The 27558-nt window shown below is 30.6% G+C and overlaps 12 protein-coding genes and 1 non-coding gene across 15 annotated transcripts; 9 read left to right on the top strand and 4 right to left on the bottom strand.

Moving 5' to 3' along the window:
- The first annotated feature begins 113 nt into the window (after positions 1 to 113).
- On the top strand, positions 114 to 2984 carry LOC124490484 (putative E3 ubiquitin-protein ligase RNF144A-A). Of its 2 annotated transcripts, none has more exons than XM_047053003.2 (4): positions 114 to 268; positions 380 to 641; positions 739 to 1164; positions 1222 to 2984. In XM_047053003.2, exons 1-4 carry the CDS (start codon positions 249 to 251, stop codon positions 1738 to 1740), a joined length of 1227 nt encoding a protein of 408 aa, XP_046908959.2. In that variant the 5' UTR covers positions 114 to 248; the 3' UTR covers positions 1741 to 2984. The 2 variants fall into 2 exon arrangements, with proteins under 2 accessions (XP_046908959.2, XP_075586761.1); XM_075730646.1 differs by having other exon boundaries at positions 328 to 641.
- Positions 1829 to 3005, bottom strand: P32 (complement C1q binding protein P32). Its single transcript, XM_047053008.2, has one exon. The coding sequence runs from the start codon at positions 2842 to 2844 to the stop codon at positions 2086 to 2088; it is 759 nt and encodes a 252-aa protein (XP_046908964.2). The 5' UTR covers positions 2845 to 3005; the 3' UTR covers positions 1829 to 2085.
- A 697-nt stretch (positions 3006 to 3702) lies between these two features.
- LOC124490481 (uncharacterized) lies at positions 3703 to 4942 on the top strand. Its single transcript, XM_047053000.2, has 2 exons — positions 3703 to 3754; positions 3835 to 4942. Exons 1-2 carry the CDS (start codon positions 3739 to 3741, stop codon positions 4938 to 4940), a joined length of 1122 nt encoding a protein of 373 aa, XP_046908956.1. The 5' UTR covers positions 3703 to 3738; the 3' UTR covers positions 4941 to 4942.
- Positions 4943 to 5097: 155 nt separating this feature from the next.
- LOC124490489 (uncharacterized) lies at positions 5098 to 6000 on the top strand. The gene is made up of 2 exons (XM_047053009.2): positions 5098 to 5369; positions 5441 to 6000. The coding sequence occupies exons 1-2, from the start codon at positions 5186 to 5188 to the stop codon at positions 5926 to 5928; spliced, it is 672 nt and encodes a 223-aa protein (XP_046908965.2). The 5' UTR covers positions 5098 to 5185; the 3' UTR covers positions 5929 to 6000.
- A 133-nt stretch (positions 6001 to 6133) lies between these two features.
- On the top strand, positions 6134 to 13357 carry LOC124490263 (uncharacterized). 2 transcript variants are annotated; one of them, XM_075730638.1, is made up of 4 exons: positions 6134 to 6488; positions 6565 to 10259; positions 10324 to 12565; positions 12647 to 13357. In XM_075730638.1, exons 1-4 carry the CDS (start codon positions 6284 to 6286, stop codon positions 13150 to 13152), a joined length of 6648 nt encoding a protein of 2215 aa, XP_075586753.1. In that variant the 5' UTR covers positions 6134 to 6283; the 3' UTR covers positions 13153 to 13357. The 2 variants fall into 2 exon arrangements, with proteins under 2 accessions (XP_075586753.1, XP_075586752.1); XM_075730637.1 differs by having other exon boundaries at positions 12620 to 13357.
- Positions 13343 to 13805, bottom strand: Dpm3 (Dolichyl-phosphate mannosyltransferase subunit 3). The gene has a single exon (XM_047053013.2). It carries the CDS (start codon positions 13616 to 13618, stop codon positions 13343 to 13345), a length of 276 nt encoding a protein of 91 aa, XP_046908969.1. The 5' UTR covers positions 13619 to 13805.
- Positions 13806 to 13886: 81 nt separating this feature from the next.
- Positions 13887 to 16705, top strand: bai (Transmembrane emp24 domain-containing protein bai). The gene is made up of 3 exons (XM_047053010.2): positions 13887 to 14345; positions 14422 to 14743; positions 14839 to 16705. Exons 1-3 carry the CDS (start codon positions 14145 to 14147, stop codon positions 14958 to 14960), a joined length of 645 nt encoding a protein of 214 aa, XP_046908966.2. The 5' UTR covers positions 13887 to 14144; the 3' UTR covers positions 14961 to 16705.
- On the bottom strand, positions 15144 to 16558 carry AP-1mu (adaptor protein complex 1, mu subunit). The gene is given in 2 exon segments (XM_047052998.2): positions 15144 to 15705; positions 15707 to 16558. Coding segments are annotated over 2 exon segments (1275 nt in total). The 3' UTR covers positions 15144 to 15282.
- Positions 16706 to 16788: 83 nt separating the features above from the next.
- Cog3 (conserved oligomeric Golgi complex subunit 3) lies at positions 16789 to 19895 on the top strand. The gene is made up of 9 exons (XM_047052983.2): positions 16789 to 17030; positions 17097 to 17168; positions 17247 to 17308; positions 17382 to 17957; positions 18014 to 18717; positions 18776 to 18861; positions 18933 to 19143; positions 19213 to 19622; positions 19710 to 19895. Exons 1-9 carry the CDS (start codon positions 16914 to 16916, stop codon positions 19806 to 19808), a joined length of 2337 nt encoding a protein of 778 aa, XP_046908939.1. The 5' UTR covers positions 16789 to 16913; the 3' UTR covers positions 19809 to 19895.
- Positions 19637 to 20557, bottom strand: Alg13 (Alg13 UDP-N-acetylglucosaminyltransferase subunit). The gene is made up of 2 exons (XM_047053012.2): positions 20340 to 20557; positions 19637 to 20273 (listed from the first exon to the last, which is right to left on the bottom strand). Exons 1-2 carry the CDS (start codon positions 20430 to 20432, stop codon positions 19842 to 19844), a joined length of 525 nt encoding a protein of 174 aa, XP_046908968.2. The 5' UTR covers positions 20433 to 20557; the 3' UTR covers positions 19637 to 19841.
- Positions 20558 to 20597: 40 nt separating this feature from the next.
- sip3 (septin interacting protein 3) lies at positions 20598 to 23590 on the top strand. Its single transcript, XM_047052984.2, has 5 exons — positions 20598 to 21084; positions 21155 to 21449; positions 21520 to 21623; positions 21705 to 21931; positions 21999 to 23590. The coding sequence occupies exons 1-5, from the start codon at positions 20941 to 20943 to the stop codon at positions 23308 to 23310; spliced, it is 2082 nt and encodes a 693-aa protein (XP_046908940.2). The 5' UTR covers positions 20598 to 20940; the 3' UTR covers positions 23311 to 23590.
- A 1064-nt stretch (positions 23591 to 24654) lies between these two features.
- On the top strand, positions 24655 to 26645 carry LOC124489819 (uncharacterized). The gene is made up of 3 exons (XM_047052210.2): positions 24655 to 25191; positions 25294 to 25977; positions 26032 to 26645. The coding sequence occupies exons 1-3, from the start codon at positions 24874 to 24876 to the stop codon at positions 26425 to 26427; spliced, it is 1398 nt and encodes a 465-aa protein (XP_046908166.1). The 5' UTR covers positions 24655 to 24873; the 3' UTR covers positions 26428 to 26645.
- Positions 26646 to 27107: 462 nt separating this feature from the next.
- TRNAL-CAA (transfer RNA leucine (anticodon CAA)) lies at positions 27108 to 27294 on the top strand. Its single transcript has 2 exons — positions 27108 to 27146; positions 27249 to 27294. It is a non-coding gene; the product is annotated as a tRNA-Leu (tRNA).
- Positions 27295 to 27558: the final 264 nt, after the last annotated feature.

Below are 27558 nucleotides of genomic sequence, written 5' to 3'. Positions count from 1 at the left end.
TCTCTGTCTCTGTCTCTCTCTCTATCTCTTTCTGTGTATGTGTTTGTGATGTTGATTGTTTATCATTAATTTTGCCAAAAATATTTTGACAGAATCGCTTTGTTTACCTTTTTTTTCCAGTTGTTAATCATTTGATTTTGTTTATATTTCTTGTATCGAAATTAATTTTTCCATTTTCTCCAATTTTTTTTGCCATGAAATTCCTATTTGAATAAGTTCATTTTTTTCCTGGCAATTTTCTATCAATCATGCAATCAATGAAAAAACAGTAAGTGTGATTGATATAATTCATCACATTCTTTTTGTTTTTTTGATTAAATTTATTAGTAATTCTGTTAATTATATTGGTTATTATTCAAATTATTCCATTGAATTGAAGCATATTTTTAATCAATAAATTAACAAAGAAAAAGAAACGAATGGATAAAAATAATGATAATGATATTTATGATGATGATGATGATGGCGACGATGATGGTAGCGTTGATGATAATGATGGTGATAATCATATCGTAACCGATAATATTATCGATGATAATAAAAATAAAAATCTATTAAAAACCTGTGGAATATGTTTAGATGAACTACAAGCCGATCAAATGTATTCAATGACATTTTGTTCATGTACATTCTGCATACAGGTATCTATATATCGACTTTGTTGGTGATGGTGTTCGAATCATTGAATGTTTTTGAAAATATATTCTTTATTTATTTTTTTTTTCATCCACCACAAAGTGTCTGGATCGTTATTTTCAATTCATGATCGATAATGGCCATTTTCGTATCTATTGTCCATCATATAAATGTTTACGTAAACAATCGATATCGATCGATGAAATTAATGATATTATCACCAATGAATATTATCGACAAAAAATTCAAACATTATTCACTAAAAATAAATGTTTACAAATAAATGGTGATAATAATTCGGCCATTATCAATAACAATAATCAATTACAATGTCCATTTTGTGAGCAAATATTCGATAATAATAATAATAATAATGATGGTGATGATATCAACAACAATGGTTTGATGAAATCTCTATTGATTCAATTGAAAATTGAAGAAACTAATGTAGACAACGATACTGGCAATGGAAATGAAAACGGTGTTGAGAAACAAAAAAAGCCCATCCTAATCCTGAAATGTCCAAATGTAAGTAGTAGTAATGTTTGCAAAAACAAAAAATTAATTTCTGTTGGTTTTTTTCAGTGCTCAAAAATATCCTGTGCTTCCTGTTCATCAAGATTATCGGATGAAAATAGCCACCATGATTGTCGTGATCCAGATAATTCAATATTGAATGAATTCGATATAAAACGATGTCCAAATTGTCATTATCTTATACAGCGGGAAGGTGGCTGTGCACAGATTTCCTGCCGTAATTGTTGCCATGTATTCTGTTGGCATTGTTTACAATCATTGGATAATGATTTTCTTTTATTTCATTATGATTCTGGACCATGTAAAAATAAACTTGGACATTCACGTTTATCGATATTTTTTAATCGTGCACAAACCATTAGTATTTGTTTAGGTATCAGTATTTTAATGTTATTGGCATCACCGGTTATTATTGCATTGTTACCATGTGTATTGACGAAAAAATGTCATCTTTATAATTATTGTTGTTGCTGTTGTTTTGGTCGTCAACGTCGACAACGACGACGACGACAACAACATCATCGTAAAAATTCATCATCATCATCATCATCATCGTCAACATCATGATACCGGTTCCTCATATTTTACCCGTTGATGTTTATTTGAAATTTGTTTTTTGTTGTTGAAATTTTCAATTCAAACTGTCAATTGATTATGATAGAGAAATTTTTTTTTTAATTTTCAATGATTATATGTAATAAAAATAATGGTGGTTGTGGTGAAACATAATCTCATCTACAACAATCAATCAATCAATGAGAATTGTAATCTACAGGAAAAAAAACTTGAAAAGTGAAAAAAAATTATTGAAAAAAAAATAAAGAAAATCTATGACAGAAAAATATTGAAACAGTAGTGTGGTGTTATCTATTTTCGAATTTGAATCGAATGTTTTTTGTTGTTGTTGTTGTTTCAATTTGAGAAAAATTTTTTCATATTTTCCAATAGACCAACATATAGATTATGTTCATAAATTGTTGAATATTCGATAAGTTTTTTAGCAAATTGTTGATCAATACCACGTCCTTCCAATACATTCATGAGAAGATCATAAAGATTACCATCGATTACTTCACCTGAAATAGCATAGCTACTTTTTTGAAATTCACCTTCATAAATTGATATTTCATTGATTTGAAAATCATCTTCTAAACGTTGTGCACCGTCATCAACATTTTCATCATCTTGCATGAATGAACAATTTAGGCCAAGAATAGAATCACCTTTTTTAATTTCAATAGCAAATTCAGGCTTACAAACCATTTGTCCATTATCAGCATCCGGATTAGCGGCATCCACTGAATAGCAAACATTTGCTTTAATCGTAATTTCTTCATTGTTAAATTTTTTAAACAAAACAATATCGCTACCGGTATTGGTTATGGTCCAATCGGACATTTTTGGCAACGGTTTTTTCTGCGATTCACGTTCAAGATCAATTTCGGAAGCAAGAAAATCCGTTAGCTCTTGTTCACGTTTATTCAACGATACATTTGATACAAATGACCGTTGTTGTTGTTGTTGTTGCTGCTGCTGCTTCTGAATCAAATATTTTGATGATGATGAAATCATTGCCGGTAATGGTTGCCGAATCATAGAAACAGTATGAATAAATGATTTACGTGTAAATTGACGTCCAACCATGGACAATACGTTACTTTTAAAAAACATTTCAAATGATAATAATAATAATTAATTTGGATCAAAGAAAATTTGAGAAAAATAGAAAATTTTTAAATTGAATAATGGAAATCTGGTTCAGCGTGTTGGTTGTCTTCGAAAAAAAATGTTCGGTGTGGCTTTCATGATATCATGAAGCACATGGTCGCATGAATGCGCAGTCTTTTCTTTTTTGCTGAAAAGATTCCTTCTTACGCCATCTGATGGTGATGAATAATACAAAAAAAAACAATTTTTTAATGCTCTTTCTCTCTCTCTTTCGATTCTGCGTCCGAGAATTTGAGATTCGTAAAATACAAACTTTTCCTTTCAGATTGATGAAGAAGTTCGTCAAATTATTGATATAATGATTTAAGAAATATTATATGTGAAAAAAGTGAATGGCCCCGCCTCAGATAATGAATGGTTTCGAATTTGATTTTTGTTTCACCAAAAAAAAAAAACGAATGATTGGGCGTCACATTCGATTCGATCACTTTCATCGTAATTATTATAATAATCAATAATCGATGATTATGGCCATCATGAACGGTATTATTATCATTCTTATCATCATCATCAGCGTTCTGGAGAAAAAGAAAATTACGTTACGGAAGAATCATTCACGGTAGTTTGTTAAAAACAACAACAAAAAAAAATTCTTTACATTCACCATAATTTTTTTTCGATCTAATTTGGCCTAGGAAATTCCGTACATACCACCACCACCACCAACGTTGAATCACGACAACCAATCGATGATGTTGAAAATAGGTGGATTTGGGCATGATCAAAATGAAAAATGAATTTAGTGACAAATGAAAAATGAATGAGAATTTTACGAATCATTCGAATTCGATTCGTGAATGGTTCGGAATTGTCGTTCATTTTTGATTGAAAGGAAAAATGTTTTTCGACGGTCGTAAGTATTGAAAAAAAAAATATTTAAAAACTGTAGTATTTTTATTCCGCAAAATGATTTTGATTCAATTTTTTTTATAGAATTATCATTACTTTTATTATTGGCTTGCGTTTCAATCGTTTTTGGTAGTATGATTGAAATATGTCCATCATATGAAATATTATATCCATGTTTTTGTAATTTTATGCCAAAATATGGTGCCAAAACCGTTGAATGTAATGATCCGAATCTAATAACAAGTGAATGTCATTCATCAGTGATCACTTGTATTGGTAATCGAATGACACAATTACGACAAATTTTTCAACAAATCCATCCTAACAATAATCACAACAACAATGGCAATGGCAATGGCAATTATTTTCAAAAATTCAAATGGTTCTATATGATTGATATGGAATTAGAATCGTTGGAAAATAATTTATTTGCAAATATTTATTTTGAAAATATTTACCTACAAAATTGTCCAAAATTATTGTATATCAATGAATATGCATTCGGTAATCAAAGTCGATTATTCGTTCGAAATATTTATCTGAATACTACAAGCCTGAGCGATAATACACACTGGAAACGAAAAACATTCAAAGCATTAAGTTTATTGAAAAATCTTCATGTATTAGAATTTCAATCACATTCAATGCAAACATTACCATATAAAGCATTCAGTAAATTTACTGATGTTAAAATCATACGATTCTATAATCCAGAACAACGTGGCCAATTAATTCGAATAAATTCGAAAGCATTTTATCGTGCAACTAAATTGGAAGAAATTGATCTGAAAAATAATCGTATCACACATATTAGTTCATATGCATTTCATTTTCAACGACCATCACGGCATGAATTACGTATCTATCTAAGTGGAAATGATCTACATACGGATAGTTTTGAACCGAATGCATTCGATGGTGGTAATAGAAGACGTGTAATATTATATCTTGGTGATTATGGTCATTGTAATCTAATGTTAAAAACATTGAAACAAAATGTTTTCGAAACATTTCTATTGGAAAACAGACAGAATATTATCGATATGTATGGATGTCCATTGATTTGTGATCAACAAATGGATTGGCTACTCAGCGATGATTATCGTAATCAAATACGAAATTTACTATGCTATAATAAGACTAAACTTATCGATACAGATCGATATGAATATTATCATGTTTATCAATAATTAATCATTATGAAGAAGAATGAATCACATTTTTTAAAAAATATTTTAAAATAGGAAGTAGAATTTTTTTTCAGAATTTTTCGAATACCAAAAAAAAAAATTTCAGAATTCGACGACTAATTTAACCCAACAAGGTGGAATTGTTTGTATAGTTTTAGCACATCCAATTTGATCGAGAATTTTTTTGTTTTATTGAATTTTTGATCATTGATTTTTTTTTCTCATTAATTTGATACGAATACGATATGAATATCGATAAACTATATCGTGTTATTGGTGAAGGACTAAAAAGTTTATTCATCAAAACCGTTCGAAAACCTGTACAGAAATTTAATGTTGAAAATCGTGCACATCGAAAAATTGATCAACAACCAAAACGTGCACCATGGCATGAAACCACACAGAAATTGGTTGATGAATCAAAAAAAGGTAATTATGCTTGATTAATTAGATTATCATCATGATAATAAATGAATTCTTCTTTCTCTCACTTTATATAGACAATAGTTTATTCAAACAAGCAAATGCTAAAAATGAAAATCTTGTTGATCGTTTAAAATCGGTTAAAGTGGATGCATTCGATAAAAATCCTGAACCACAATTCGGTAGTGAAGAAGAACAATTAAAACGTCAACAAATATTACCAAAAGAAAGATTCGGTGCACCATTACCATACGTATTTTATAAACCGGAACAAATGCCTGTTGATAAAATTACCGTATTAGATATTTTGGACATAATACTTAGCCATAAACAAGATAAACATACAATCGAAGAAATTGCAGCCCATTATCAACTATCAGAAGTGGATATAAAAAATCTCATCGAATATGTGGATGTATTTACGGCCATCGATAAAGATGATAAAGAGATACAATTATTTGTTAAACGTGATTATGATGTTGATGAAGATACAACAATCGAAACGATTGAATCAGGATTTAAGAGTAAAAAATCTAAAAAAACCGAAGAAATTACTGATAAATAATTTTTTTTGTTGTTAAATATCTTATCTAATCAATCTATAATAATAATAAAAAAAAAATCTTGTAGAATAAAACTAAAAGATGATCGAATCTTTCGAATTTCAAAAAAAAAAAAATTTTTTAAATTGTATGAAATGGACAGAATACGATACAATCGATATGTTTCGGTCGATAGTAGCTAAATGTTGCGGCTGTTGAGAATTTTTCGTTTGTTTCGTGAGTGTTTCACATGCTAGTTTTTTGAAACGATTTTTTTTTGTTGTTGGATGAGCAATTTCAATTTTGTTTTTTTTTTCGTTTTCATTCGTATTTGAAAATGTTCAACATTTTGCCTGCTATTATCACTAAATTTTAATCATGTCATTTACCAACAATAATACCAGTGGCGGTGGAGGTGGTTTCGAAAACCGTGATGATCGTTTTGCAATGGAACGTGAAATACAAAATCTAAATCTACAGAATTCGATGCAAAAAGAATTTATCGATAAAATTAAACAACAATTACAAGAAACTGAAAATGATCTGCAAAAATCTCGTCATGAATATTATGAAATTCTTCAAGGTAAGTGTGTGTTTGCTTTTTTTTTCTTATTTGATCCATTTTTGTTTGATCAATAAAATTGTTGATATTCTCAAAGGTCGTGATAATCTTAAAAAAGAACATGAAAATCTTGTCGGTGAAGTACAGAAGCTTAGTGGTGAAAAAATTGAAATTTTCGAATTATTAAAACAAAAAAATGTCGAAATAACAAGCCTAAAAGACACGCTACAATCATCACAACATTCGAATGATCCGTCCACAATGGAACATTCGATGAATTCATCATTAAATGAAATTCGATTACGTTTTATGGACAATCGTTTTAAAGAGGAAAAAAATCTCTACCAAAATCAATTGAAATTATTGAATGAAGAATTGGAGAATAAAACACAAGAATTACTTAATGTTCGTAAAGAAAACAATGAGAAATTATTGGCGGCCAATCTAAAGATTGAAGATCAAACGGATGAAATAGCCAATATGAAGTTGGAGATAAATCGATTGAAAAAATTGAACGAATCAAAAGATGTGAAAAATGAAGAATTGTCAAATAAGCTGTTGGAATTGCAGATTCATTGTACAAAATTGGAAAGTACATATAATAAAGAGACTGAAGCACAAAATGAAATTATTAACCTGTTGAATAAGAATAATGATGAAAAGGAAAAAGAATCACGACAAAAAGATGAATGTATTGCTGAACTACGTGAATTGTTGCAGAAAGGATTGGAAGCACATAATGAATTGGAATTACAATTTGAATCGATGAAAGAAAACTATATGAAAGATGTGAAAGAGCTTGAAGATGAAAGACAAAAATTATTGAATGAATTGGACAATGCACGTTGTCATCTGAATGAATTCAATAAAACAGCTGTGGAAAAAGAATTTGAGAAACATTTCCCATATGCAACCGAAACGAATCGTAAACTAAATAATGCTGTCAATCTATCCGATCTTTATGATGAATTAATACGTACCAAACAAGAATTGACACGTGTTGTGGCCAATAATATGCGTTTGGAAAAAGAACTAAAAGACATGAATGAACGAATGGATGAAGAAAGGCCATTACTATATAAAAATATTCATGAATATGAATTGATTGAACAGAATTATCAAAAATTGCAGGAAGAATTGATGCAATTATTGATGGAAAAAGATAAATTTATGGCCGAAAAAGATAAAGATACGCAGATGATAAATACGTTGAAACGTGAACTAAAACGTTATCAACAGGAAACCCAAGATTTAAGCATACAGATTGTACATCTAATGAAAGCCATTCAAGAAGCTAAAGGATTTCAGGTATTCGATGATCATCAGATGAATGATTCAATGCAACAACCGCAACAATCAAACATTCCAAATGGTCTGATACAATTCAAAGATATACAAGATTTACAAGAAAAAAATCGTCACCTATTAACATTGTTACATGAAATGAATGATGAACTAACGAATAGCCGAAAAATTGGTGAAAATAATGATGGTGATGAACGTATTGGTGAATTAAAAGCTGAATTAGAAACATTGCAGACAAAAATGAAATCATTACATGCAGAATTACAGCAGAAAAATGAAATTATTGAAATGACTAAAAAGCAAAAACGTTTAATCAATCCAAATTATTCAGCCGAATTCGATACAATCGAAATATTCACCGAGAATAAAGAATTGAAAATGAAATTGGAAAAATATGTCGATAATTTGGAAACGTTACGACAGAAAAATCTGGATGATACAAGACGCTTAGAAATGGATAAGAATCAATTGATACAAGAAAATTCAACGATCAAAAGTGATTTATCACGGTTGACTACCGAATTACAGAATCAAAAATCCTATATGCATGAAGTAAATTTAACAATGGAAAAAATTCAAGATGAAAATGCACTTTTACGTGAACGTAATATTAAATTGAATAGTTTGGTTGAAAATCTAGAGAAAAACGTGATCACATTACAGAATCAGATTGATTCATTGAATGAAAATGTTCGATCAAAAAATAATAACTTGGAATTTTGTCGTGCCGAATCAACACAGCTGAAAAGTCAGCTAGATTATCTGGCCAAAGAAAATGAACGATTAACAGGTGAGATACGTACACAGATGTCATTGGTTGAATCAATGAAGGTGATGCAGGAAAATTGTGTTAAAGTTGAAAGCGATACCGTACGACGACAACAGCAACAAATTGAACGTTTTGAACAGGAAATTGGTTATTATCGTGAAAAGGTGCAGAAACAAGAAGATAAATGGAAAGAAACCATTGAAAGCTTTTCCACACGATTACATAGCCTACAAGAACAATTGAATAAAGAACGACAAAAATATCTTCAATTACAGCAAGAAAATTTTGATTTGAAAATAAAATCTCAACAACAGCAACAACAACCAACGACAATATCACAGCAGCAACAACAGTCTCAATCACAAACGGAAACGATGATGGATATTAATGATGAAATGAATGTTTCAATTGGTGGTGGTGTTGGTGGCAGTTCATTTTCATCATCAAATAAAAAAGAATTACAAATGGCACAAGATGAGATAAAAATTCTTCGTGGAAAATTAACAAATTCAGAAGAAAAATGTTCAACATTAGAATCAACAAATCAATCATTGGTGGAAAATCTAAATAAAGCTATCGAAAATAGTCAACAAATGAAACAAAATATTGATGATGAAATTCAATCCAAATTAACGATTATAACACAATTGAATGAAGATCTACAGAATCTAAAGGAAAAATATGAAAAAATTGTGGCCGAAAAAGATGCGGAAATTGCGCAACTAAAAACAAATGCCGATAATTATGGTAGACAAACGGAAAAATTGCGTAAAGAATTGAATGAATTGCAACAAGCATTGGAAAAATCACATCAAAATGAACATGATTCATTGAATGAAATGCATTTACAAACAATCATTGCCGATAAAGCTAAACAAGAATATGATTCTGTATTACAACAACGTAATGAAGATTCTAGAATAATTTTCGAATTACAAACAAAATTTGATCATTCACAACAACAATTGGCCGCACAGGAATCAGAACTATCACGATTACGTGATGAATATCGTTTAAATTTTGAATCGATCGATAGTGCACGGAAAACGTTGCAACAAGAATGTGAAAAATTACAGATGAAATGTGGTTCTTTAGAACAGGTGAATGATAGCCTATTTAATCAATTGGAACAGATGAACAATCAGATTATTGCATTACAAAATAATTCCACATTGTTTATGGCGGATGAACAACAGCAAAAAGAATCGGCTACCCGCCTACTTTCAGTGGTAAAATTTTTGCGTGAAGAAAAATCTGGTCTACAATTGGAAATATCCAAATTAACCGATGATAATCAACAGATCCGAATTGAATTGGATAATTATCGTACTGAAATTGATAAGCTGAAATCAATGCTCGAAATGGAACGACAATCATCACAACGATTGAATACATCGAATGAATTCAAAGAGATTGTTGCCAATGCACAAATGGTACCAATATTACGTGAAAATAATATTCAATTTAAAACACAAGTAAATCAATTGGAACGTAAATGTCAGGAACTAATGGGAAAACTTCAAACGCTAGAAACAAAAGAAAAATCATTACAAAATTTGAATCAAAAAAATGAAGCCGAAGCAGTTCAAGTGGAATTATTACGAAAAGATCTGGACAATTGGAAGGCAAAAGCACAGAGTCTATCGCAACAGCTTCGAAATTTTGATGCCGATAGTGTGAAACGATTGATGACGGAAAAAACATCGTTGAGTAAACAGGTAAGAATTTTTTTTTTAATTTTTTGTTTGTTTCAAAATTTGAAATAATTTTTTCTGTTTTTAGATTCAAATGAATAATGCCGAATTGTTAAAGGTAAAAAATGAACTGGAAAATAAGACACGAATGTTGTCACAGAATGAACAAGAATTGAACAATATACGACAACAACTGAAGAAAACCATGGAACAGGAACAGAATATGTGTAAAGAATATCAGAAAACACGTAATGAAAATGCCAATCTTCAGAATGTTAATGCACAGTTACGATCATTGGCACGAAAATATAAGGCTGAAATTGGTAAGATTAAAAATACAATAGCAACAACAACTTCGACGACAATGGCCACAACAGCAACATCTACCGCTTCTGCTGTTGTGTCCACTAAAATGATTGATAAAGATGTTCAATGTGATCCAATTGTTGATATGGCAACAGCTTCATCGACGAATGTTGATCAATCCCAACAAAAACAACAACAACAAGCAATTGAATCATTACGAAATGATATACAACGATTGAATAAAGAAAATGAATCATATAAAAAACATGCATCGGATAAGGAAGAGATTGCCAAGAAAATTGCTCAACAAGCTAAACAACGAATATCCGATCTAAGTATGGAAAAATCGACGCTTTTGAAAGAGAAAGAAACATTGGCGAAAAATCTGGAAGAACTTCGAACGAAAATGAATAAATTGGAAACTGATTTTGAACAATTACGTAGTGAATATGATCAACAAATGATGCAAAAACGAAAAGATTTGCAAACAGCAAATAAGCAGATTGAAGATTTAACATTACAATTGAAATCCTCACAACAATTATTGGTTACAGGAACCGGATCATCAACAACGAGTACTCAATCAGTTGTTGTTGGTCCATCAACAATGGTTAAGGATTCAATGGTAACGACAACAATGGCCGCACCTGCAACAACAACAACTATTGCTATGGGTAATAGTGGTAAAACAACATCATCCGGCATAACCACATCGGCAATACCACCGGTTAGACATTCAGTGTTACCTCAACAACAACCATCAACATCCTCATCATTATCATCATCATCATCGATTACGTTGGTTTTCTCCAACAATCCAAGCAAATCAACACCAACGGTTAGCATTAAACCGATGACCAAATCTATTGCATCAAATTCCCGTTTTGGCCAGGTATTTGGTCAAACAATGAAAGAAACAAATTCTTCATTATCTTCAACATCATTACCACAAGCAACGGTTCAACCGCAAACACAAGCCATATCAACTGTTAGTTCTGGTTCGGCTATTGCTGCTGCACTATCAACATCATCTGTTAGTTCATCGGGTAATATTATGGCAGCAACAACAACACAACAATCTCATCATCATCATATATCTGAGCCGGTTGAAGATTCTACGGTTACGGAAGTAGCATCAACTTCAACATCAACATCTGGATCAAATAAACGACCATTACAAAATACATCATTTGATGAACCATCAAGTAGTGGTTATAATACAAAACGATCAAAAATTACAGCTCAATCGAATGTATCAAGTGGTGGAAACATTGCCATCGGTGATGATGATAACGATAGTAATGATATTGCTGATGATGATGAAGATGAAGAATTTGCTTTAATGGAATCACAAGAAGAAGATGATAATAATGTTGACGACGATGATTTTCATGATGATACTGAATCACAAGCAAAAGAAATGACCGACAATGAAGATGATGATGAGGCTAATCAAGATGACGAAGATGGAGAAGTTGAAAGTGAATTAGTTATCGATCAAGAACATCACCCTTCTAATAATGAGATAGATGATGTAATAGAAGCGGATGAAGAAGATGATGATGAACAAATTATTGAAGATGAGGAAGAAGAATTGGCCGATGATGAAGAATCAGCCGAAGAGGATAATATAACAAGTCATCAGCAACAATCGGATGAAGAAGTGGATGAAGGCCATGGTGATGTTGATGATGAAGATGAGGAAGAAGAATGTGATGAATCCATACTTGAAGGTGAAGATGAGGAGATTGATGAAGAAGATGATGATGGTAGTGATATTGATGAAGATGAAGAAGAAGAACCAGAAGAAAATGACGGAAAGAAAATTGAAGTTATTGATTTGGATAGTGATGATGACGATGATGATGATCATGATGATCATGATCAACAACAACAGCAGCAAACAAGTTCGAAACAATCGATTGAAAATAATAGTGGTATATCGGAAGTTAGTTCATCACATCCAGGTTCATCATCATCAACAGCAGCAACTTCTGGTAATAATAATAATAATAATAATTGTGGTAAGTAAACTTTTTCATTTTTTCAAATGATTAAAAATGATTTAAATGATTTAGCCACTGCGACTACTACTATATCAACAGCTACCGATGATAGTAATGATAAACCAACAACCGGAATGAATCAACAAACATGTTCAGCTAGATCATCATCTAATATAAATATTGCACAAGGTTCACAATCATCATCAACGACCAAAGTTTCCGAATCGATTATTACATCGCAAAGTTCATCATCGACAACTCCCGTACATCAACAACAACAACCAACCGAATCGATCACTCCATCATCATCATCATCATCGCAACCACAACAATCATCACAACAACAGCCGCATCATCCACGAATTCAACGAAAACCTGTATTATGGACGGATAATCCACAACGACAACAAACGTCGGCCATACATCGTGGTAATATCATACAACATGGTCATCGAATGCGAATTACACAGCAACAAGCTCAACAGCAGCAGCAACAGCAGCCATCACCACAGCAGAATATTCGTGGATTACCAAGACCACGTGGTAGTGGTGGTACCAATATCCGTCGTGGTATCAATCGTAATCGTAGAAATTTTCGATTCTAATAGTTTAATGATTCATTGACTTGAATTTTTTTTTTGCTCATTCACATACACACACACACACACACATTTGTGATAATCATATTCATTTTTCAGAAAAAAAAATTTAATTCATTATGAACAAAATCAAAACAAACATATGATGCATTTACATTTGAAAGATATAAAAAAAATAAAAAATTTTGTTTGTCATTCATTTAAATTCAAATCCTTTTTGTTTAAGATCATTTTTAGCATCTTTAATTTCGGCTTTTAATTCTTCATAAGCTTCGGGACAGCCATTAAATGTGAATGTACGATAAAGAACAATTAAAGCTGAAATGATACCGAATAAAATGATTGTATAGATGGGCATTAATTGTATATGAATTCGGGATAAATATGTTTCAGCTTCTTTCATCATCAATAACCGTAACCAAAGACCGATTAAACATACACCGAGTACTAATGTTTTACCAAGACGTGTCATTTTTTTTTATTCGTTGTTCTATTTTATTGTTTTCCCGCGATATAAATTTTTTTCGAAATTCAAATTTAACAATACATAAAAATTTTTGAATGAATTTTTTTTTTAGCAAAAAATGAATCAATCAATTCTCAAAACGAAAATGTTATCCAACACACACAGATGAATAAACAATCATCACTGTAAGTGCTGCCATCTATGCATCATGGATAATCCACATTGATCCTCAATAATATTAAAGCGGCAGCACCGGTATTTCTTTTTTTTTTTTACGTAACGTCAGCATTAAGTGAAATAGCAAAATTTTATTATTATTAAAATAAAAAATCTTGCCACATTTGCACTCAAAACATAACATACACATTGGTGGTGTCACAAATTGTAAAATTGTGAAAAAAAAATAATCTGCAATCAAATTCAACCGATTCGATGTATCATCGATGATATATCGTTGATCGTGGACAGAATTTATTCTAACTAAATTTTTTTTTTATATAGTCATCAAAATAAAAAAACGAGACGATCCTATATGATTAAAATGAATAAAAATCTGGTCATCATTAGTGTTCTGTTCACTATAATGGCCATAAATTGTCCATTTGGTCATTCAATACGATTTCTTCTGCAACCGAATACAAAAAGATGTCTAAAAGAAGAGATGCGTAAAGATGTTCTGGTTACTGGTAATTATTCATTAAGTGATTCACCTGGTGTTCGAACCGATTTAATTGTATGTAAATCTCGATCGTTTGATTGATTGATAATTTGAATTTCTTTATAATTGTCGATTAAATATTTTATAATAGATAACAGATACGAAAGGACATGCCGCTTTTAATCGTGAAAATATTGATAAAGGAATATTCGCTGTTAATTCGGATGAAGATGATATATTTGATTTTTGTTTCATATCATATCTACAAGCGGCACATCAAATGCCACAAGCACGTGAAGTACATATCGAAATGAAACATGGTATTGAAGCAAAAAATTATGATCAAGTTGCAGCCATCTCGAAATTGAAACCATTAGAGCTGGAATTACAAAAATTGGATGATTTATCTGCAGCAATTATTGGCGATTTTGATTATATGAAAAAACGTGAACAAGCTATGCGCGATACGAATGGTAAATGAATGAATTTATATTTATTTATTTATCTTCTATTCTATTCTATTCTCTAATATATGAATTTACTTCTTTTTTTTCTCTTTGATCAACAGAATCAACAAATGCTCGAATATTCTATTTGAGCATATTTTCAATGTTATGTCTTCTTGGTTTAGCTATCTGGCAAATTATTTATCTACGACAATTTTTCAAAGCTAAGAAATTGATTGATTAATACCACTGAACAACTTTTGGGATTTTTTTTGGATCATAATCGAAATCAAATGAAAACAACTATTTTGTAGATTTGTACATTTTATATTCGATTTTCATTGGTATTTCATTACAATACTTAAAATGGTGAAGAAAATAAGAAAGAAATAGAGAAGAACATCAAAACAATAAAATGTTGAGAAAGTTTTTTTATATTTAAAAAATTTTAATTGATTTTTTTTTACTTTTTAATCAAATCAAATTGAATGATGGTGGCTGTCAATTACAAAGGAATGTTATATTTGTTGATTTTTTTGTGAAAAAAAATGAAAACATCGAATTCATCAATTAGTTCGTAATTGATAATCACCATTCTGTGTTATATAACGAACCCATGGTAATGCTTGATAGCCACTTTTTTCAATTATTTTCAAATATCGAACTTGTATGCCTGATGTTGTAAAATATGGTATTTCAAATTTAACATGTATCGGTGGTCGGCCTTCAATTTCATCACCACTAACCGATGGCAATCCAAAATGTGCACGCATTAGATATTCTTTACCACCTGGAAATGATTTTATCGTCCATACCATACTGTTCACTTCGGGTGTATATCGTACCGTACCGATAGATGTTTTAAATTTTGGTGAATCAGCATCCGCAGGTACTGGTATAATAATCTCAACATTATTAGCTGTTGATCGACGTTTAAATTGACTTTTTGCTTTGACCATAATCTCTACACGTGAATGTGCATGACGATCGAATATTTGATTCGATCCATATTAATGGTTTTACACTTGATGCCGTATTTAATCGATAAGACATTAGTTCAAATTCACCATCTGGCGGTATGAATGAAATAGTACGATCATTTTCAAATCGTGATAAACGAACACATTGATGAAATTTTACATCTTCTAATTCGACTGATTTACTTTTACCACGGCCAGTACTTTCGAATAAAACTTTATCATTAAGGCCAAGTCGTAATTCCGGCATACCGGATAGATAGACACGCATTTTAATTGATCCAATAATTTCACTATTCAATATTGCTTGACTTGCATTAGCCAATAGATTAACCGATTCGATAACATCAAGAAAAACTTCATTTTTACGATAACGAATACCTTCTGTACGCCATGAAACGGCGTTTGTTACAGCCATCGGTACTTTCGGTGCTATCTCCATCTTATGACTTTCTTGTGTAATATATTCTTGTAGAATTTTACCATCAGTTATTTGTGGATAACCAAAATCCATCATTTCATCCAATAGTTCGTAGATAAGCACGAAATTATCACGAATACTTTCTTCTTCTAATTCTTTGAAATATTCGGAAAATACGGCAACAATTTTATGTAGAAATGAAAACACTAAAGCTACGTTGGCATTTTTTTTTGTTGTCACAACAATGTACAAATTATTAAATTTTATGTACATAAATGTTGCATCCTGATAACGAATAATAGGATTCAATGAACTTTCCTCTTCACGTTCGACGACTAATGCCATGAATTTATCGATAATATTCATATCGGTATCACCACGATAATTTCGAGATATTAGGACCTTGCCTTTAAGATCCAGAAAATAGATTGCTGACGCTGACATGATGGCTGATGTAACCGTAACGTATGTTTTTAATCAATGATAATATGAAATTATTAACAATGAAATCTAATTGAACATAATTTATCTGTTGATTGATCCAAAAAAAAACAAATTGATCAGAATAAATCATCAGGTTACAGCTGTAATAATACGAGTAGTAAAATTTTCGGCTTTTTTCGTGTACAAAAATTTCTGTATAAAAATAAACATCGGGTGTGTTCGCTCGTAAAGGTCGAAATAGTGTGTTTAAAACACGTATCATTTTGATAACAGAATATATGTGATTTTTAGTGAAATTCGTAATTGATTGATTGATCAAAATTGATTTTCATTTCATATTTATGGCGGGATAATTATGGTCAAAATGAATTCCAATTTTCTCGATCGTTGGGAACGTGATGATGCCGATTCATTAGCACCTTTATCGACTAATCAACAGAAATTTATCGATAGATTAATCGATTTAATTAAGGTTTTTTTGGATTGAAATTTAATATTTTGGCTCGATGATTAATAATTGATTGTTTCATTTGAAAAGGATAATGATGGCGATAAACTTAAAACTGATGAATCGGAAAAGAACCGTACATCATTCGACAATGTACAAGATGTGAGTGAGAAAGAAAATTTAATTTTTTTGTTTGTCGCAATAATTTTTGACTTTTTCTCCTCCTTCACTCAAAAAAAGTTTTACAAAAGATATAACGATCTAGAGAATGAAATTCATATTCAAAGTGATGAACGATTTAGGTATGTATCAGGTTCTATGAACATTTTTTATGATAATCAAGATTTGTTTTTTTGTTTGTTTTTTTTGGTTCAGAAAAATTAACGAACATCACCGATTATGTATGCAGTTAACCGAATTAGTTGGCGAAATTTTAGCCAGCCTAAATCGATTGGATGAAGAATATTCATCAGTTATTGATAAAACAAAATCATTTTATAGTTCCTGTGATACATTGCTACAGCAACAGCAAAATTTACTTGTTGCTATTGAAGCCATCAATGAAAAGCTATCATATTTTGAAGATTTAGAAACAATGTCGAAAAAATTCTCATCACCAACAATGTTAACATTGAATGAATCATTAATACCATTGTTACATCGTCTTGATGAATGTATTGAATTTATGTCGACCAATATTGATAACTATCTTGAAGCCAATAAATATCTTATCGATTATCGTCGATTTCAAACATCAGCATTAAATACAATACGTACACATGTTATCAATACATTGAAACAAACGGAAACACAGGTGATGCCTGAAAATGATACCGTATTAACATCGAATGAATCAGTTTTTACATTGTATTATGGAAAATTTCAGTTAAATGCACATCGTATTAAAACATTGATGCAACAAATTGAAAATCGTACCAAACAATCGGAAACGTATGTTTCATTTGTATGTAATAAAAATAATTTTGTTTTAAAATGTTATTTTCCAGATTCAATCAATTTCTTAACGATTGTCATCAATGTTATTTTCAAATTCGTGATTCATTAATTACACCGGTGCTTACATTGGCCATGGATGAAATGATTCAAACATCTGGCCGTAATTTTTGTTCATTAATACGATCATCGGCTAAACTTTATACACATATTTGTCGTGATGAATATCAGCTATATTTTCAATTTTTCACTCAAGTTGATCATTCTTTAGGTGAATTTCTTGATCAACTTTGTATGTCATTATATGATAAACTTCGACCGATTATTATTCATCTGGAACATCTGGAATCATTATCGGAAATTTGTTCATTAATTAAATTTGAATTTATTGAAGAGAATTTACATCAAGATGAATTAGAATCATTTGTTAAGGCGATGCAACAATTACTACAGGATACACAGGAACGTCTTGTTTATCGATGTAATGTTCATGTTGAAAAGAATATTCTCAATTATTCACCGGCAAGTGGTGATCTTGCATATCCAGAAAAATTGGAAATGATGAAATCAATTTCGGAAACACTTGAAACAAATAACGTCCAGAATAATACAAATGAACAAGAACAAACGAGTAAATCATCTACAGGTGTAATGAAACGTTCCGATTCGGTTAGTTCGATCATATCATCCATATCAGATATAAGTTTTGTTCGTGGTTATCATCATCCATCTGAATCATCCAGAACTGTTTCAAGCCGTAAGTTTATTTTTATTGATTTTGAAATTCAAATCATCATAATCATCTCGATATTTAGGTGCCATTGTTGATCTACATGGTATGTGGTATCCAACAGTTCGAAGCTCAATAATGTGTCTCTCCAAATTGTATCGATCTTTGGATGTAAGTTTTTAGTTGAATGAATTTCTATCCAGTCCAAAATTATGATTTTTTAATTATTTATTATTTAAAAGAAATTGACATTTCAAGGTCTTTCACAAGAAGTATTACTTGCCTGTATCGAATCATTAGAATCGGCATTATTACAGATTAAACAACGAAAAGGTCCAATCGATGGTTATCTATTTATCATTAAATATCTGTTAATCATTCGTGAACAAATAACACCATTTCAAATTGATACATCAATCAAAGAAGTGTATTTAGATTTTACACGAACTAAAAGTTAGTTTTCTTTTATTGTTGTTGTTTATCATTATTCAAAATTTTGTTTTCTTTTTCATTCCACCATAGCTGCCGTCATTGATCTTCTACAGAAACGCGAGAATCTATTTTCATTAACAACGAATAATGCATTATTGAAATTAATATTTGAAAGTTCTCCACAAGTTAGTGAAAAAGTTATCGATTCACAAAAAGCTGTTGATAATAAGATTAAAGAAAAATGTGAAGAATTTATTATGTTCAGTTATGAATATTTGACGGCCGACGTTCGTAATTTTATTGTGAATACTAAATTTGATTTTACGGCTAATCAACAACAACCTTCACCGACACCATCGGAAATACAGTTGGAACAGTTGAAATTAAAACTACAGGAATCAATACAATCATATCTTGATCGGAAAGAATCATTAGCCAAATCAATGTCATTATATCTGGCTAATGTGGAAACTGAAGCCATCATTTTCAAACAAATCAATGTAAGTTGCTATAGTTGTAGTTTGATTTGATTTTATTGTAAATTAATAACTTTTTTTTGTTTTATTAAATAATAATTTATATATTAGAATAAAATACAGGAATTATTCGAACAATTATCACGAATATTACAATCAAAATTTCCCACATTTGAACGTTCGGATCTACCTGGTTTATTAACCGTTTAAACGGGTGGTTATTTTCTTTTTTCTTGTGATCAATTATGATTTTATTTCCATTGTGGATAAATTTTGAATAAAATTTCGAAACAATAATGGATCATGTTGTGGAAATTGTTGTAGATTTTTTGTTTCAAATTTTCGTAATGTTTGAACAAAATTTTCAATATCCGTACATTTTACATAATTATTTTCCACCAATTCATCGGCTAATTCTTGTTGATGATTATCCATAAGATCACCATTGATGACGATTAATAATGGTTTATTCATACGAAGTACTTCCAATACGGTACCGGCACCAGCATGACCAATAACGAGATCAGCATCATGGATATGATTAGAAAATGTTTTACTATAATCAAATACATTGACTTTTATACCGGGTAACATTTGAAATAGATTTAATTGATCCAAATCATGATAACGACCATATTGAATGGTTAATTGTTCACAACCGATTTCATGTAATGCCTATGATGATTAATGATGAAAATCAATAAATAAATAGATCAATTAATTGTGGCTAATAATAATTACCGAAATAACATTGGGCAATAATAATGATTCGATTAATCGATCAAATCGTGTCGTACCGACTGTGATGAAAATTTTTTGAAATTTTTCTTTCATTTTTTTTGTTGTTGATGACTATGAAAAATTGTCCGAATAATCTAATAATCGGTTAATTATTTTTATTGCAATATTGCAAAATTAAAAAATGAATTTCATAAACAAAAAAAATTTTTCTTTGAAGAAAAATTTCTCGGAAAAATTTTCTGTTTTATCAACTTTCAGCTGCTGCCGCTGCTGCTGCTGCTGCTGCTGATGATGATGATGATGATGATGCTGCTGCTGCCACAATTGTGAGACACGTCAACTTTCAACAACAACAACAACAACAACAATAATTCTGGTGAATTGAATTAAAAAATTTTGTTTTACGAATTTCCAAATTGAATCAATCATTTGATTCGAATTTTTTTTCCATTTGGAAATTCATTAATTTCATCGATTGAATCTGTATATTGTTTTTGAATGTTTTTTTGTTTTCCTCGATCTTTTTCGATTGTGTGATTCGATTTGATTCAACTGTGAATATTGTCAATAAATAGAAATAAATAAATAATAAAATATCAAGATGCCAATATCATTTACTGAATCATCATTTTTATTTGTCATCAGTGGTGTATTATCATCATTGGTCATAACGAATGCCTATTATCAGAAACAACAATTCTATCCATCTGTGGTTTATATAACTAAATCGAATGCATCGATGGGTGTAAGTAATGGTTGTGTTTGTTTGTTGATTATGGTTATTGATTATTGGATTCCCACATACTAACACATAGATAATCTATCTACAAGGATTAATACTTGTCATGTTGATTGGAAAATTACTTGGTAAAATATTTTTCGGTCAATTACGTACGGCCGAAATTGAACATCTAATCGAACGTTCATGGTATGCGGTAACGGAAACCTGTCTAGCATTTACCGTGTTTCGTGATGATCTTTCACCAAAATTCGTTGCCTTGTTTACATTATTATTATTTCTTAAATGTTTTCATTGGTTGGCCGAAGATCGTGTCGATTATATGGAACGTAGTCCTAATATATCCGTATTTTTTCATATACGTGTTGTTTGTAAGTATTTGTTGTTTTTTCAAGAAAATTTTTTACCAAAAAATTTTTTTCTCGATTCTCATCAATATAGCATTATTATCAATACTCGGTATATTGAATACAATATTTGTCTATATGGCCTATCATAGTACACTTTCGAAAGGTGCATCCGTACAACTTGTTTTTGGTTTCGAGGTAATACTATTCTATAACCCTGTTCCATTTTTCAATCTAACTCAATCCATTTATTTTTTTTAAACAAAATCATATAAATAGTATGCAATATTATTCGCAATCATATTGAATATATCAATGAAATATATTCTACATTTTTTCGACCTTTACAATGAAAATCCATGGGAAGATAAGGCAATCTATCTATTGTATACGGAATTAATTATGGGTTTTCTGAAGATTACCCTTTATGTTATATTCATTTTTATAATGATGAAAATACATACATTTCCATTATTTTCAATCAGGCCACTGTATTTGGCAATCAGGTATGTCAAATAATTCATTCATATAAATATTAATATCAATGTCTTATACTTTTTTTTGAAAAAATAGAAACTTTAAAAAAGCATTCAATGATGTTATCATGTCTCGTCGTGCTATACGTAATATGAATGCCTTTTATCCGAATGCAACTGCTCAAGATATTGAAAATTCCGATAATGTTTGTATTATTTGTCGTGAAAATATGTTAGGCAATGGTAGTTGTAAAAAACTTCCATGCAATCATATATTTCATATTTCATGTTTACGATCATGGTTTCAACGACAACAAACATGTCCAACATGTCGTATGGATGTTTTACGTGTTAATCAAGAACAACAACAGGCAGCAGCCGCTGCCGGTGATATTGGAGTTGCGGCTGGTATTTTTCAGAATAATAATAATAATAATAATCCGAATCAGCCACCAGGTAATTCACAAACGCCATTAACAAATAATAACAATCAACAACAACAACGGCAACAAACTCAACCACCACCACCACAACAACAAGCAAATGGACAAATTCCATTTCCACCATTACCACCATTTACACATCCGTTGTTATTTCAACAATTTCAACAATTTTTTGGCCAGCAACAACGGCGTGAACAACAACAATCAAATAATGGTAATCAACAACAACAAACGACGACAGGAACAACACAACAACAATCAGCTAATAATTCGACAACAGGAGTAGGAGGTCCATCAACAACAACAATGTTTGATAATATGAATAATGAAAGTACAAATATTGCTGGATCATCATCGATACCGGCAACTGTATTTCCATTTTTACAATCACCACCATTTTCAATGCCACAGATTCCGATTGAAACATTATTACAAGGATTTTCTGATGATGAATTACGATATTTAGAAGGACAAACACGACAACAATTAGAAGCAAGAATTAAATGTTTAATGGATGTTAAAACGTTAATTACTGCCGCAATGATACGATTACAGCAATATAATTGTGTTATATTGAATTGTCCAATACAAAATTCGATTGGTACACAGACTACTTCCACTGATGCTGTTGCTGAACAACAAAAAGAGCGGCCCAATCTAGAATCCTCATCAAAAACATCGACTGAAATTAAGTCACCAATAAATAATATCTCTAGTCCATCTGCTCAACAATCATCATCATCATCATCAAGACCTACAGTAATCTCACATCATCATAATGTTGGTGGTGATAATCTTGATGATAATGATGATAATAATAATCATAATAATAATGGCAATAATAATGATCAAGAAGAATTGATACGTCAACGTCGATTACAAAGATTTACAAAGAATATTTATACATTAAACTTTGATGATAATAATGATAATGATGATAATCACCGTGGCCATCGTAATGATTGATCAATTTCCATGCATATACACCACCATTCATTGTTGTGATTTGAATTATTCGAAATGTTTGGATAATTCTTTTTTTTCGAACACTCCTTTTTTTGTTTATAATTCTCCTATTGGTGATTATCATCATCTTCATCATTCATCAATAATCGTTTGTTGTTGTTGTTGTTGCTGTTGCTGTTTGGCCACTGAAATTTATATTTATTCAATTTGTAACACACCCATCTTTCTTCTATGAGTAATGCTATAATTGATTTATACGAATAAAATTTTGTTTTTTTTTGTTTGTTTGTTCGTTTCAATCGAGAATATGGAATGTTTTTTTTTTTGGACAGAAACAAATGAAATTGATTAAAAATTCGATTTTTTTTGCACTGTTGTTGATTTTTGGATTAAAAGTTGAAAAACAAGTTTCAAAAAATGCCTGTACAAAAAAGCCTGTTTTCTTTCATTTTTCATAACGTGATTCTGAATTTTTTTTTGTTTTTGGTTTTTTGTTTGATTTTTAAAAATTTTTTTTTTTACAAATTTTTTTTTGTTGAAAAGAAGAAATGAAAAACAACGAAACAGCAACAGTGGCAACAGTAGCGACAAGTCTATCTCAACATCTAATACAACTATCGGATGATAGTAAAACAGAACATTCAACAACACCTGAAATTATAAATCGATCATTACCATTATGGATTATAATATTAATGGTAATTGTCATTCTAATCGGTGCATCAATGATCATCTATGTTGTACGATTATTAATCAAAGATCGTAATCGTCATCATCAACATCGTCGATCATCATCATCAACAATGGTTGTTGGTGGTACTAATACCAGAATATCATCAATGAATAGACGACAATCAAGGAATAGAATATAATAGTTTAATAGTAGACATAGGTGAAAAAAAACCGATTCATTCATTCATGGTCACTGTTAACAGCATATTATCATTATCATTAACAATTAACAACAACAACCAGTATTCTATTAATTTTTTTTTTTTTTTTTGAAATGAAAAATTTACAATAAATACATTGCGATAACAACAAGATAAAAAATAATCATTTCAATATTTTCATTCGATGGCGATTCATTTTTTGTTGTTGTTGTTGTTGTTGTTGTTGTTATTCGATTGCAACCAACAACAGCATATTTGAATCACATTCGAATCGAATGAGTCGCAATACATTTTTTTTTTTTTTTTTTTGAAAAAATTTCCAATGATGATAATTTATTGGATGATGAATATATGAAGGAGAGAAAAAAAAATTCAATGTCATTGAAAATAAAAATTGAAAATTTTCTATTTTTTGTCATCAAGATTATGATCTCAAATGAATGGAATTAATAAAGGAAATGTTTGTTTAAGAGTTGTTGCTCACAACAGGTTTTTTTTTGTTCTTTTCAAATCGACGATAAAATTGAATCAACAAAATTTTTTTTTCCAGATTGATCATCATCATCGATGATCATTTGAAATTCTGTCCTTCATTCATGTAGATTAATTGGCAACAATTTTCATTATCAGTGAATTTTATTTTATTTCTAAGACAAACAAACAAACAAAAATGATAATAAAACAATTCATAATAATAATGGCTACGGTAGCCATTGTTTGTCATTGTCAATTGCCCGGTACCGGTATTATTCGTAAATTAACACCAAGTCAACAGAAAATTATGGATACATTGGGCAAAAATACCAATCAAGTGACACAATTTCTTTCCGGAGTCAATCTACAATCGAATGAAACATTTTCGAAATTATTTCCATCATTATCGAAATTAAGTTTGGATAAAATTAAAGAATGTTATGATATGTCCGTACGTGATGAGGAATATAATTTTTTCAATCAGAATCTAATGACAACACTTCAAACATTTTATGTAAGTGTTTTTGTTTTCTTTTCTTTTCTTCAAGAATTTCTTAAAAATTTTTTTTCTCTTTTTTTTGGTAAATTCTGTGCTTTTCAAATTTTTTTTTTATAGAAAAATTTCCCAGAAAATTTTGATGTAAAACAATTACCGAAACGTATGAAAAATCTATTTGATTCAATGATGGAGATTGCTAATTATACGCTATCCTGCGCATTGGATATTGGTGAATATCAGCTTGGTTTAACACAGTTATCCGATTGGGATGAAAAAGAATATAAAACATTATTGGGTGAAAAAATATCCGATAACATTGATAATGAATATAATAATCGTAAGCAGAAAAAATCCTCTGGTAATCGACCATCATCATCGAATCTGTTAGGTTCATTAAATCCATTATCCGGTGGTGGTGGTGGAAATCGAAATCGTGGTAATAATAATGGCAACAGAAATATACGTTTAAAACGTGCTATTGAAGTTGCCGATGAATGTAAAGTGAAAAAACGTGATAAATTACCAAAAAAATTTGATTGGCGTCAAAAAGGTATGGTTACTGAACCGAAATTTCAGAATAAATGCGGTAGTTGTTGGGCATTTGTATCGACATCTATACTGGAAAGTGCATATCTTATCAATGGATTAACCAAAAATAAAAGTTTTGATCTAAGTGAACAAGAACTGGTGGATTGTGCGAAAAAAACTGGCTGTAAAGGTGGTACGGCAGTCGATTCATTTAATTATTTGCTTGAAGCTGATGGTATAACTGATGAAGCATCATATCCATATGAATCAAAGGTAAAAATCAAAGCATGATGTGATTATATTAAGTTTAATTGTTTAATATTGCAGGATGGAAACTGTAAAGCATCGAAAAAGAATCGTGTTGCCGTCATTGATGATTATTGTGTACGTGGTAAATATGTTACAGTGGATGGTAAAACGGAACAACTATCTGATCAGGAAATTCAATATATCATACAAGAATTTGGCCCAGTTTATAGTACAATCAATGCTGATGATTTGGGTAGTATGAAAAATCTAAAAAAAGGTGTTTATAAAAATAAGAAATGTGAAAAGAAAACCAATCATGCAATAGTTATTGTTGGCTGGGATGAAAAAGCATGGATCGTTAAGAATAGTTGGGGAACCGGATGGGGAGACAAGGGATTTTTCCGCATGAAACGGGGTGAAAATCTTTGCGGAATAAATACCTATGTTATATTTCCGTTGGTTGTAGTAGAATAAAAATAATAAATGAAAATGAAATGGAAACATTTCTACACAATAATAATGAACAATACATATAATAATATTTTTTTTAAATCGCCAAATTCGAATCGATCGAAATCAAAAAAAAACATCTAAACACTCGTACAACGAACAGACAACAAGAGAGAACATCGAGAATACACACAACATACCTCCTCGAGAATTGATTGAATAAATATTTTTCTTTCATTAAATTCGAGTATATATCCAAATGATTGTGATGACATTTCTATCTCATCATCGATTCTAATGCTATCCAACGTCACAAAAGTTGCCATAGACATAATGCTAATGCCATAGACTGCAATGTTATTTCCATAGACTACAATGTTAAATGAAAAAAAAGTATACATCATTCGAAAAATTCTGTCTCCTGAACATATGCCATTTTTCCATAGACTCCCATAATAAGCGTTTGTACAATGGAAGATAAAAAAGACAAAACTTTTTGAATAACCTTATTAACACTTTAAATGCCATCAAAAAAAAACTCTTCATTAACACTTTAAAAACCAACAACCTATATTTTTTCAATGGTGGTGGATATGAATCAAAACCAATTTTTTCAATTTTCCCCAATCAAAGCTTATGGCCAATACTTCCTCTTTAATTATATCACCGCAGTTTGGGGGTTTCTACTTCCGCTGTGGTGATAAGTCAGGATGGCCGAGTTGGTCTAAGGCGCTGGACTCAAGTTTAACGTGTAAACTTGACTTTCGGATGGTGCGCGTTTAATACGCATTCTATCATCGAAACGTCCAAAAACGCATTTGAACTTCCGTTTCAAAATGTGTGCTTTCCAGTCAACGTATGTTGGCGTGGGTTCGAATCCCACTTCTGACATTTTTTTTTGGATTTTGCAAACAAACACTATAAATCGTCTCAAGTTTTGACCTGTAAACTTGACTTTCGGATTGTTGTGCGCTCTAAATTTGTGTGTGTGTGCATTGGCGAAATGTCAACTTATGTGCAGCAATTTATTATAAATTGATGTTGTGAAGTTTACCAGACAACATTTTTTTTTTCATTTTTCATGTTGCTTCGATACATTTGTATTTTGAATGATTCATTCATTCAATAACGCCCATTGGTGGTAGTAGTTGAGAA

Source organism: Dermatophagoides farinae, chromosome 4 (assembly GCF_024713945.1).
Source record: "Dermatophagoides farinae isolate YC_2012a chromosome 4, ASM2471394v1, whole genome shotgun sequence".
NCBI lineage: Eukaryota > Metazoa > Arthropoda > Arachnida > Sarcoptiformes > Pyroglyphidae > Dermatophagoides > Dermatophagoides farinae.
The sequence above is the reverse complement of the archived record's forward strand: the minus strand, read 5'-3'. Positions and strand labels throughout refer to the sequence as shown.